At 39.4% G+C, this 13,013-nt stretch overlaps 1 protein-coding gene across 1 annotated transcript; it reads left to right on the forward strand.

The window, feature by feature from the left end:
* Positions 1–8,789: 8,789 nt before the first annotated feature.
* On the forward strand, positions 8,790–12,756 carry BSPH1 (binder of sperm protein homolog 1). The gene is made up of 3 exons (XM_036834064.1): positions 8,790–8,793; positions 12,108–12,239; positions 12,614–12,756. Exons 1-3 carry the CDS (start codon positions 8,790–8,792, stop codon positions 12,754–12,756), a joined length of 279 nt encoding a protein of 92 aa, XP_036689959.1.
* The last annotated feature ends 257 nt before the right edge of the window (positions 12,757–13,013 follow it).

Raw genomic sequence — 13,013 nt, forward strand, 5'->3', positions numbered from 1 at the left:
TCATAAAATCCACGGTCCGTGCCAAGTCCTTCTCAAACTCTTTCCTTATCACTCTTCCCCTCCTTTGATCTGTTCCGGCTCCACTAGTCTTTTTTACCATTTCTTGCACAAGCCAGCTGAGCTTGCTTATACCTCAGCTTGCTTATACCCCCATCTCTCCCCGTGGGGTGCTTCCTGCCCCGCCTCTCCCAACCAGAACAGACAATTGCATGGCTTGTTTCCTTGTGCCTTAAAGGGTTTTGTACCGACTTGAGGAGTTGATATGGGCGGCCATTCTGGAATATTAATGAGTCTACTTGGATCAAGTCGTGGATATGAATAGAAAATATGTTGGGGGTGGTTCAACGCAAGGATTGAACTGTAAAGTGAGCCTTAATATCCTTAATAGCTGAATGTCTGGAACATTCAGGTTAGGACCAAGTTACTCATCAAGCACCTGCACATTCAAACGCTTTGGAGGACACTTTGTCCCAGGTCATGGGGTAGCTGGGGCTGGTATCCTGCCACAGTCACCATATTGTTGGCTGGTAGAAAACAGTGATGCTGGGGCTTTGGATTCAAACCAAAGTCAGATGTGGGTGCAGTTTTCCCAATCATCAAGTGAAGGAGAATAAAACCCACCACAAGACCTTGTTATAAGTGCAATAGATGCTGGAAAGTACTTTGCAAATGGCGGAGGGTGTACAAGCTAGATAATAATTACCATTTATGGATATGGAGGAGAGACAAATTTTACCACTTCTTCTAAACTCTTTACCATCTATAATTTTATGCTTATATGCCTGTCTCACCAAAAAAAAAAACCCTAATATCTATACCTCCATTAATTTATTAACCTCAAGCTTTCATTTCTATCCCTCTTCCTAAGATTCAAATTTAATTAATAGTTTTTTGCCTGTATACTAAGATCCCAAAAGGCAGAAGTTTGGAACGCTTAAAAGTGCCTGAACTCGGTTAGAAAGCTTTGCCTCTTACAACCTTTACGGCGTTAAGAAATTTACTCAGTGCTCTGGGTACCAGTTCTTCATCTGTAAAATGAAGACAATGAGGGTAATTGCAGCTGCTTCAGAAAGTTAGGGTGAGGTAGTTAGTAGATGCTAATACCCAGATACCCATCACCACCAAAGAAATGTCCATGCCCTAATCCCCGGAACCTGTGAATATGTTATATTACACGGTAAGAGGGATTTTGATTGAGTTAATTGATTGATCTCAAGGATCTTGAGATGGGGAAGTTATCCTGGCTGATCTGGCTGGGCTCAAAGTAACCACAAGAGTCTTTATAAGAGGGGGGCAGGGGACTTCCCTGGTGGTCCAGTGGCTAAGACTCCATGCTCCCAATGCAGGGGGCCCAGGCTTGATCCCTGGTCAGGGAACTAGATCCCACATGCATGCCGTAACTAATGATCCTGCAGGCCACAACTAAGACCCGGCACAGCCAAATAAATAAATAAATAATTTTAAAAAATAAAAGGGAGGCAGGAGGGCCAGGAAATCAGCTGTAACAAAGGAAGCAGAGGTTCAAGTGACGCAGGGAAGGGGCCACAAGCCAAGGAACACAGGTGGTCTTGAGAAGCTGGGAAAAGGATTCTACCCTATAGGACCCCCAGAAAGCACACAGCTCTGCCAACACCTTGATTATAGCCCAGTGAGTCTTTGGACCTATAGAGCGTAAGAGAATAAATTTGTGTGTGTTATCAGACAGTTAATTTTTTACAGCAGCCCCAGGAAACGAATATAGACACACATGGCTTAGAACACCAGCTGGCCCGTAAAATGTGCTTAATAAATATTTGTCGTTATCATTTTCATCATCGCTGTCTCTGCCTGAGTCAGCCAATCTGGACTATGTCCAGAAAAGATTGTTTCAAATCCGAGCCCTCCTCTCAAGCTGGCTGTGTGGCTCCAAGCAAGACATTTCACCCCTCAGAATTTCCATTTTCACAACTGTTGACTATATTCATTGTTGTGGCTTTGGCAAAGGACAGTCCAGATATGAATTCCAGCTCATCCAGGGGATCTCGTGCATTTTATGGAATGTCCTTGATTTTCAAGGTCCTCATCTATATATGCGAGTACTGAAATCTACCCCATAGGATTGTTTTATGAATTAAATGAGACCATCTAAGCAGAATCCTTGGTACATGGTGGGTGCTCAATAAATAACAGTGGTCAGCATTTACTGAGCACTTGCTGTGTGCAAAGCATAACTTTGGATGCTTTGTTTAATTAGCATTTAATTATCACAAAACCGTATGAGGCAGGAACTAATATTAGCTTGTGTTACAGAAGATTAGGCGTGGAAAGGTAAGGTAACAGCCTATATAAAGGTAGACACATAACTCAAACCAGTAGCCTAAAGAGCCTATGCTCTTAATCATTATACCAAACTGGGCACACATTTCTACAGAGCCAAGTTTCCTTTTTTTTTTTTTTTTGGAAAATAGTTTATTAATTCATTATAGGGACAGATACATGATCAGTGCCTTGGCTTAACACTAAAGAATATCATAGGGGGCTTCCCTGGTGGCACAGTGGTTGAGAATCTGCCTGCCAATGCAGGGGACACGGGTTCGAGCCCTGGTCTGGGAAGATCCCACATGCCGCGGAGCAACTAGGCCCGTGCGCCACAACTACTGAGCCTGCGCGTCTGGAGCCTGTGCTCTGCAACAAGAGAGGCTGCGATAGTGAGAGGCCCGCGCACCGCGATGAAGAGTGGCCCCGACTTGCCACAACTAGAGAAAGCCCTCGCACAGAAACGAAGACCCAGCACAGACATAAATAAATAAATAAATAAATAAAAATTAAAATGGAGATTTCTTTAAAAAAAAAAAAAAAAAAAAGAATATCATAGGGACTTCCCTGGTGGCTCAGTGGTTAAGAATCTGCCTGCCAATGCAGGGGACATGGGTTCGAGCCCCGGTCCGGGAAGATGCCACATGCCACGGAACAACTATGCCCGTGCGCCACAACTACTGAGCCCTCGAGCCACAACTATTGAAGCCCGCGTGCCTAGAGCCTGTGCTCCACAGCAAGAGAAGCCACTGCAATGAGAAGCCCGTGCACCACAACGAAGAGTAGCCCCCCTGCTCGCCACAACTAGAGAAAGCCCACGCGCAGCAACAAAGACTCAACACAGCCAAAAGTGAATTAATTAATTAACTAATTAATTAATTAATTAAAAAATAAAGTAGATAAACAACAAGGATTTACTGTATAGCGTAGGGAATTATATTCAGTATCTTGTAATACACTATAATGGAAAAAATAATATGTATATGTACAGATATATATTTGTATAATCAAATCACTTTGCTGTACACCTGAAACTAACTCAGTATTGTAAATCAGCTATACTTCAATTAAAAAAAAAAAGAACACAGTAGGGTGTGTTTCAGAATTCCCAATTAATCTTACTTTTCAGAGTTGTGAAATGTAAGTGACCAGAAATGGTGCATTGCTTATCCCCAGAACTGCACAGCCACCGGCAGCTCATTAGCTAGATCGCCAAGGGCCACCAGAGAACAGTGGCCCACACTGAAGGTTCACAGAGCTTACACGGAAATGCTTGTACGAGCAAAGCAAACCTGCTTCCCCAGGCAGCCTCTCTGGCATCCTCCGGGAGAGTCTTCAGCCCTGGCTTTCAAAGACTGGTAAGGTCCAAGACTTGGAAGAATCTCTGACTGCTCCTGGGATCCTTGTTGTCATGGAAACAACTGGAAATTCTTCCCCCTGACTCTTCTAATCCTTGTCTTATTGAATGCCAGTTTTTCATTAAGTACTTCTTTTTGTGTATGTCTTCCCTATGCAAGGGAGGTGGTTTGGCTTTGGGGCAGAGAGAGAGAGAGAGAGAAAGAGAGAGAGAGAGGAAGGATGAAGAGGAGGAGGGAGAGGGGGAGAAGGGAGGTGAGAAGGAGAAGGGGTATTAGAAGCAGGATGGGGACAGAAGAAGGAGGAGACTGGGGCTGATGGAAAAACAGGAGAAGGAGGAACAAAGGAGGAGGAGAAAGGGGCTGTGGCTATAAAATCCTGAGGGTGAGCCTGTGGACCACTGTTCCCTGGACGGAGGAGCATGGCGCTGCCTGTGGGGCTTCTGTTGGTTTGGGTCTGCTGCCTCCGCAGTGTGGCCGGTCTCCAACATGGAGGTGAGGAGCGATGTGACAGCGTCTGGGGTTGGATACTTAGAAACCTCTCCCGCCGTATGTAATCAAATCAGAGATGCCCTGAAGGGTAAGGGCCATCCTTATCTCATGTACCCTCAGAAAGAAAAAGATACTCTTTGTATTTTTCAGGTATTTCCATTGAATAGACACGATCCACGGATAGTTTTTTTTTTTTTTTTTTTTTTTTTGTAAATAAGATTCGACAAATAAAAATACAAGGACAGGAATATGAATGAGAAAATGTTGTTGACAGAAGTCATGTTACTTGATTACCAGGTGTCTTCTTTTATGCTAATATATGTTAAATGCCTTATGGAGAGGTTTTGAAAATGGAACTAATTTTCGGAAAACCTATTTAATTCTTATACCAAAATCATGTTGCCTTCAACAATTATAAAGTGAAATATAAGAGGGGATTTCATTATGGATTCATTTCTTACATGTCTTACACACAGTTGTGAAAACAATTTTTATGGGATGGCAGAAAACTATGATCTTGTGTGAACTGTTTTCAAATATTCTTCAGGCCATCTTTGCATGGAAAAATAAATCAAACACAGTATTGATTAAACTTTTTTTTTAACAAAGGAAAAAATGCTCTTGGTGTAACTATGACCACTGCTTTCTTATATCAGTTGGAATTTTTTACACTTGTTGAAAAATAACACTTTTGACTTGTACCTAGGTTTTTTATGAGATGTCACTCTTATACATACATGAAAAAGAAAATATACATGGAAGAAGCTGGTGAAGAGGGTCCTAAAATTTCTCCACTTTTAGTGTCTGGCCTCCTGAATTATCAGGGTCACGTTTTTCCATATAATATTATCCTTTTGCTGTGCAGAACCTTAGTGATTGCAGCATTTCTCAAAACAATGCGTAAAGGAATTAAAACCCATTGGTCCTGGGCACATAATCCAGTCTTTACAATTAGGTAGTGATGGTCTACTTCTGAGTCTCCAGAACTGTTGCTTATTCACTACCTCTCTCTCCTCTCATAACCCAGGGGTTAAGAGAGCCTGTTCTGGGCTTCCCTGGTGGCGCAGTGGTTGAGAATCTGCCTGCTAATGCAGGGGACACGGGTTCGAGCCCTGGTCTGGGAAGATCCCACATGCCGCGGAGCAGCTGGGCCCGTGAGCCACAACTACTGAGCCTGCGCGTCTGGAGCCTGTGCCCCGCAACGGGAGGGGCCGCGATAGTGAAAGGCCCGCGCACCGCGATGAAGAGCGGTCCCCGCACCGCGATGAAGAGTGGCCCCCACTTGCCGCAACTAGAGAAAGCCCTCGCACGAACCGAAGACCCAGCACAGCCAAAAATAAATAAATAAATAAATAATTAAAAAAAAAAAGTAGCTAAAAAAAAAAAAAAAAGAGAGCCTGTTCTTCCCTCTGGGAGTTTCTTTTGAGCCACTGACGTGCATACTACAAGTTTTGATGCTGACTTTTTGAATGTGATCATATTCAGTGCAGGCAATAACCACCACGTCCCCATAGCAACCTGGTCTGCAGATAATAAGATGCCTGCAAATGTAAGGGGCATTCTGATTTCGGAGACTTTCGAACATGAAAAGCCACGCATTTTAGAGCGTTTTAGAAGCGATGAGGTGGTAGGTTTCAGATCCTGTTAGGGGCACAGGAAGCAGAGATTAAATGGCATATCTCCAAGGCTTCACAGAGGGCTCGTCTGAGAGATCTTGTTCCAGGACTAGAAATTTGCCATGCACAAAATGTAATTTCTCCGCTATGACAGGCTGTTGGGAGTACTCAGGGATCCCATGACAGTGCGGTCCCCTGCAAGAAAAACTGTCCGGGCGGGCAGACCCTGACATGCAGCGTGAACCTAAAGTCCTAGGATTGTCCATCCGTTGCCCATTTCCATTTCAGGCTCCTGTGGGATTAGACCGCCCACTGGATAATAGTTAAACTTCAGCCAAGCTTTGTGCTAAGATGTGAATCTTGCATTGAGAGAGGCTTTATTAGTTTATGGGGTCGAGGGAGTTCCTGGGCATCCCCCCCTCCTTGCCTAACCTCCGTCTCCCTTGCCCATCTCCCTCCAGGCAGGGTCCTGTTCTGGCTCCATCTGTAACCTGCCGTAAGGCTCTGAGCCTCAGATGCTCTGAGTTCCTACATCTGAAACAAGAGGAGAATGATTCTTGCCGCCTTCCCATCCCAGGATTGCTGGGTGGATTTTATCAGTCAGCACAAAGTTCCCGACAGGGTTGCCAACAGTATGTCATTACTATTACTAGCACTGTTTTGCATATACTACTACAGGTGCTATTACAGCTATTAGAAAGGCAGAATACAGGGTTTAGTAGTAAATATTCACAGAGTGAGTTTGACTAGTTTAGATACTTCATATAAAGTGGAATCGTGCAGTATTAACCTCCTATGGCTGGTTTATATCACTTAGCATAATGCCCTCCGAGTCCATCTATGTCGTTGCCTATGACCAGATTCCCTTCCTTTAAGGCTGAATAATACTCCATTGTATGTTTATACCACATCTTCTTTATCCATTCATCATTGATGGACATTTAGGATGTTTCCATGTCTTGGCTATTGTAAATAGTGCTGCTATGATCATTGGGGTGCAGATATCTCTTCAAGATCCTGGTTTCCATTCTTTCAGATAAATACCCAGAAGTAGCGTTGCTGGATCATATGGTAAACCTATTCTTAATGTTTTGAGCAACTTCCATACCTTCCTCCATAGCGGCTGCACCATTTTACGTTCCTACCATGAGCGCTGCATAATTCTTTGCTATTATGATTAGGTCAGGTTTCCTTTTAAAAATATTTAAAATCTTTGTGTCATGCAAACATTCCCACATACTCAAAAGAATTGTCTAATGCCCTCCCTTCTGTGAATGGCAGAAAAAATTTCTAGCATTAAGCAGAGAGGGATGTTTGCGTGAGGCTCACATCATAATTTTATAGCACAGGCGATACTGTGATACAAGTATCTTGTGCACTGGCCTGAATATTACTAATGACAGACAATAGTGATGAAATGATGGTGATGATGACGACAATATTTCAGTAGTTATAACATTGTTGGTAACAATAGCAGCTATAAGCTATTAAGTGCTTTCTTTGTTCCAGGCACTACTCTAAGTACTTTATATGCCTGATACATCTGTTCCTCATAACAATCCCCTGGGGTAGCTAAAACTATTGCCCTCATTTTATAGAAGGGAATCCAAGGCACAGAGGGTCTGGGTCATGTACCCAAAGTCACACAGCTAGCTAATGACAACTGGGATTTGAGCTAGAGTCTAAGAAACCATATTTTTTTAGCCACGTCTTTACACTGTCAATTTATATTTATGTGTCCTCCTACTGGAATCCTTCCGACTTGTAAGTGGCCCTCTTTGTGCCCTGTTTCCTGCTCCCAGGAAAAAAAATGTTTTCTGTGTTTTACAGGTTGCCTGTTCAAAATTTACAGGCAAATACACATCCGTCGAGATCCTGCCTGTGTTCTCATCTTAGAGAAGAGCAGTTGTAGATCTGTGAATAATGGGCAATCCATTTATTATGAAATGCCCCAGCACCTTCTTTGAGATTTCTTGTAACTTCAATATTTGCTAGATAGCAAAGTCTCTTAAACTTGAATTCTGGACAAATTTTAAATGGATATAACTTCCCTATGGTTTGTGAAAATCTATTGCAAACTTGAATAAGTCTTCCATCTGATGGGGAGAAAATAATCGTGATTATTGTAAGAAGAGAAAGCCTTATCACTGCAATAAAATTGTTACCATATTCAAAGTGCTTGCTAAGTGCTGTCTGCTGGGCTGAGCCCTGACGTATGTTTTGATTTAATCCTCACAACAAACCTATGAAATTGATGAAAAGACCCTTTTTTAACAGATGCTAAAACTAATTGCATCTCAGTTTAAAAGCCAAGGACAAGTCAAGCAAATGTTTGCTTCAAATCATACTTTCCAGATAGTACTGAAAAGAAATAGAATAAAACAAAACAAAGCAGAAAATAAACGTGAGATGATGAAACAAATTTTTCCTATTATTATATGGTTTATTTTGTAGGGAAGTGTGGAAAAAGTAAATCATTTACTTTTGCCTGCTGAATTTTTTTGTTTTAAAAATAACTTTAATTATTTCTTATTCATTAACAATATTTGGAAAATACAGTTGAAGCGAAAGGAAAAATTAGAAATCACCCACAATCACACTACTGAAAATAAACATTGAAATTTTGATGTATGACCTTCAAAATATTATTATCCTCTTAAAAATTTTTTTATTTTTTATTTTTTTATAAAACAATTTTTTAAACTGAAGTATAGTTGATTTACAATGTTGTGTTAGTTTCAGGTGTACAGCAAAGTGATTCAGTTATACATAAAAATATATTCTTTTTCAGATTCTTTTTCATTATAGGTCATTACAAAATATTGAGTATTTTTCCTGTGCTATACAGTAGGTCCTTGTTTGTTCTCTGTTTTATATATAATAGAGTGAATATGTTAATCCTCCCAAAATTATTATTCCTACTAGAATAGAATTTGGTAAAATACTTTATTTTTATTTTATTTTAAAGGCTAAATCTAGTGAAATAAATATTTGTTTAAAATTGTGTCTTTCAGGTGAATATTCACCAACTATGGGTGAGTTGATCAAGACTTTTTTTTAATTTGTAATAAAATATGAATACTATACTTCTTTTCCTGGTAAGAAATCATATTTTTCGTGAAACTACTATTTTATGTCATGTATATAAGATAAAGTACCTTCCATGTTAAAAAAAATAGTTAAGGAAAAAGAAGAGAAAAATCATAATTTTACTACCTGTTAATAAAGATAGAATTTTTACTATCTGTTAATAAAGATAGTAATTTTAGTATCTGCTAATAAAAATAGTATCTGCTTTACTGTTAATATTTTTGAGTGATCAAATATTTCATTACATAGAACTTCATAATGTGATTTTATTCTTGCAAAAATAGTCTTATATAATATAATGAAATAGAAAATGCCTTTTGTCACCTAAAGACAAAGTACAAATGTTTCCATATCTATTTATGTGCTCATCTTTGTTGATGTTTCCATGATATTATAAAGTTATATTTTATTTTAAAATTCCTTTAGTTTGATATTTTTGGATTGTTTTCTTTTTTTTTTTTTTTGACTGTTATTAACTGTGCTGAAATGAACATCCTTAACCCTAATGTCATTCCAACTGAAACCAGGAAAGCACAGAGGTGTCTACTGTAAACAGTACTAATTTAACATTATTGGGAGGATATCACATATTTTTCTAACATATGTGATATTTCCAAAAGGACATAATCTGTAAGCCTACAGAACATAACAGGCAAAATTATTTTATGCTTGTATACTTAAAACCCCTAGGAAAACTAGTAAAGATGACTAGTTTTAGAAAGAGAATCAGGTTATATGGCTGGATTTAAGATAGACATACAACAGTCAATGGTTTTTCTCTATACTGGTAAGGACCAACTAGACATTGATAGAAAAGGAAATCATTCTGTTTTATATCAATGTCAAAAAATGCTTTGGGGTTACATCAGCAAGAAATATGCAGGACTTATATAAAGTAAATGATAAAATCATATTGAAGAACATAAAGCAATTTCTAAAAAAAATAGAAGCTCATGCCATGATCTTGGTTGGAAGACATGAGAATAGTGAAATAAACATCAGCTTCAAATTTTATTTTTCAGAGACTATAACTCACCTTCCAGAAGTCAAAGGTAGGTTGATCAGAAAACTTCTGCTAAAAAGCACATTTTCTTTTAATTTTGTAAAAATGGGGAAATCAATGGGATTTTTTTCCTGGTAAAAAATCTTTTTTTCTCCTTTCATGAAATGTAATATAAGTACCTTGTAAACAAATAAAGAAAAACAAGAGGATTCCCTGGTGGCACAGTGGTTAAGAATCCGCCTGCCAATGCAGGAGACACGGGTTCGAGCCCTGGTCCGGGAAGATCCCACATGCCGCGGAGCAACTAAGCCCGTGCGCCACAACTACTGAGCCTGCGAGCCTGTGAGTCACAGCTACTCAGCCCGCATGCTGCAACTACTGAAGCCCACACGCCTAGAGCCCGTGCTCCACGACAAGAGAAGACACCGCAATGAGAAGCCCACGCACCACAGCGAAGAGTAGCCCCCGCTTGCTGCAATGAAGATCCAATGCAGCCAAAAATAAAAAAATAAAATAAAAAAGAAAAACAAGAAAGAGAAATCACTCTGAACTTTCCCAGGCACTTTATGTTTCTACTCTTTAATTTCTGCCAATCTAATAGAGAATACTTGATTTTAAAGTTCATACAGAACAACTCATATATAAAAAAAAGTCCAATAGTAATTAGGAATATTATGAACAAAAATAGTACTGGAGTGGAGAAATACCTTGTATTATCAGATATTTAAACAAACCACAAATATAGTAATATAAATAGCATGGTATCTGCATAGAAAGTGTCCAGTAATAATAATAATAATGATAATGAAGAGGAGGAGGTGAAGAAAGTGCAGGAGAAGGAGGGGGGGAGGGGCAGAGGAGAAAGAGAAATATTTTCTGTTGTTTGTTGGCTCCAGACCCTGTCCATTTTACCACCATCTACCTCTCCAGTAATTTCAAGATCTTGATAGAAAATATAGAATGGATCCCAGGATATATTAGAATTTAATACATGGTTTCAAATGTGTGGATGTTTAAATGTACAGGTGGTTTATTTTACCATCAGTTTGTCTTATTGAATATCTACTGGGAAGAAAATAAAGTTGCACTCCCCTCTTGTATCATATACAAAAGTAAATTCCTGTCCAATCAAATACTAAATGTGAAAGAAACAAAACACATTTAATGTAAGAAGAAAGGGCAGGAAAATATAGATGTGCCCTAAGAACCAGGAGATCTTTTAAAGCAGGACAGGAATCACCTGTTAGAAAAGTCACCATTTTAAAAAGTGTATAAATGCTTCAAGCTGGTAAAAATTCAGGTAAAAGTGCTCATTGTTAGGAAGGATGAATTGCTATTATCCTTTGAGAAAGCAATATCCATCAATGTTAAAAATTCATATACGATTTAACCTAATAACCTTGCTTTGGGGTTTCTATCTGATAGAAAAAAATGCTTTGATACATAAGAATTTACATACTGGGATGTTTGCTGAACTTTATTTACAGCAGGGAAAAAATCTGAATATGGGAAATTGAATAAATTGTGGTAAAATCCATATCACAGAGTAAGAATCAGCAATAGGAAAGAGAGCTACAAAAGTTAAAAGGATAAGTTTAAAAGGATTTCTATGATGTGTTAAGTTAGAGACTCAAGTTATGGATATAAAGTATGATTCATTTTGGGAGGGAGCAAAAAATCTGTGTATGTGTGCCTGTGTGTCTCTGTGTGTGAATAATAATAATAAATAACATATATGTTGCATGGTTATATATATATTTTACGGATGGAAATAGATGATTGAGAGAGAGAGAGAGAGAGAGATACCCACATGGGCATGGAGAAAAGTGTGGAAAGATACAAACCAGGCTATCACATTGTGTCTGTATGAGTGTGTATGATGGTGGAAGAGGGTGAAGAAAATAGATATGGCGGGATGTGGTGGTAATCATTTAATAGATAGATGCCCACATTTATGTTTCTAAGCTTAAGGAATATTTCTGGAACTGGGGCCAAATGCTAAGCAAAATTTCAAGACTGTTTATGCCATGGAAAAAAGTGGGACAGAAGTAGGAGTATAAAACAAACAAACAAACAAACCCTTTATTAGTAGAGATCCAGCAGCTCTGCTATTGTGTGACTCAATATTGTTCAATAGAACTAGGTCCTAGCTCAGTGCAACCCCTGGCCCTCTGCCCCTACACCCAACAGGAAGTACCTTTGTAGCATCTCAACTAACAGTCCCAGAGAGAGATGAAGAATTTTTGTTTTCTCTAGGTGGCAAGTGTTTCTTTCCATTCCACTATAGAGATGGAATCTTCTATGACTGCGTCAAGTTCAATGCAAAACACAAGTGGTGCTCCTTGAATGAAACTTATGAAGGATATTGGAAGTATTGTTCTGAAGAAGGTGAGTGTCTTGCCTCTGAATACAAGGTGGTCATTTTTGTCTTGGGCGCTGAGGGTCGGTGAGATCACAAGAGGGTTCTGAAAAGGGAATCTGCAGTCAATTAATTTGTGAAAATAAGGGATGCACAGTTCTCTGACAGTATGAAAATCACATTGCACCAAACGTATATTATGAGTGCTTCAACCATGTTACCTTGAAAAGAAATCTTTCAGCAGAACCTCAATACCTCACCAGTACTGCTTTCATATGCTTCTGGTGGAACAGAGCAGAGCAAATGGAGTGGGAAGTGTGTGTGTGTGTGTGTGTGTGTGTGTGTGGCAAAGGGGAGGTACAAAATAGAATTCTTATTCTGACTGCTTCTCCCTTCTCTGTAGACTTTGCAAAATGTGTGTTTCCCTTCTGGTACAGACACCTGATATACTGGGAATGTACCGATGATGGAGATTCATTTGGGAAAACATGGTGTTCACTGACCCAGAATTATAACAAGGACAAGATTTGGAAATATTGCGATTGACGGTGAGATTTATTGGGGGAGGGGATGAAGAGATTTAATCGTTCTCATGGGAAAGAGTCTACAGTTTTTGACGGGAAAGGAGGATGTAAGACCCTCATTAAAAGGGTTTGTTTTGTTTTTTTTCTGAGATATGAGTTGAAGGTCATCCAGCTGTAAAGAAGTTGGGGTTTTGATTATGGACTATAGGTTTTGATACGGAAAACTATATTCCAGCCTCAGTACTTTTCTTGCTAACTGTGTAAAAGTAGACCCTTAAA

This window comes from Balaenoptera musculus, chromosome 19 (assembly GCF_009873245.2).
Source record: "Balaenoptera musculus isolate JJ_BM4_2016_0621 chromosome 19, mBalMus1.pri.v3, whole genome shotgun sequence".
NCBI lineage: Eukaryota > Metazoa > Chordata > Mammalia > Artiodactyla > Balaenopteridae > Balaenoptera > Balaenoptera musculus.

Excerpts from the sequence above, each read along its gene's own strand:
- BSPH1 (XM_036834064.1), top strand. Across the intron at positions 12,240-12,613 it reads GAAGTATTGTTCTGAAGAAG|ACTTTGCAAAATGTGTGTTT; the intron begins GTGAGTGTCTTG and ends CCTTCTCTGTAG.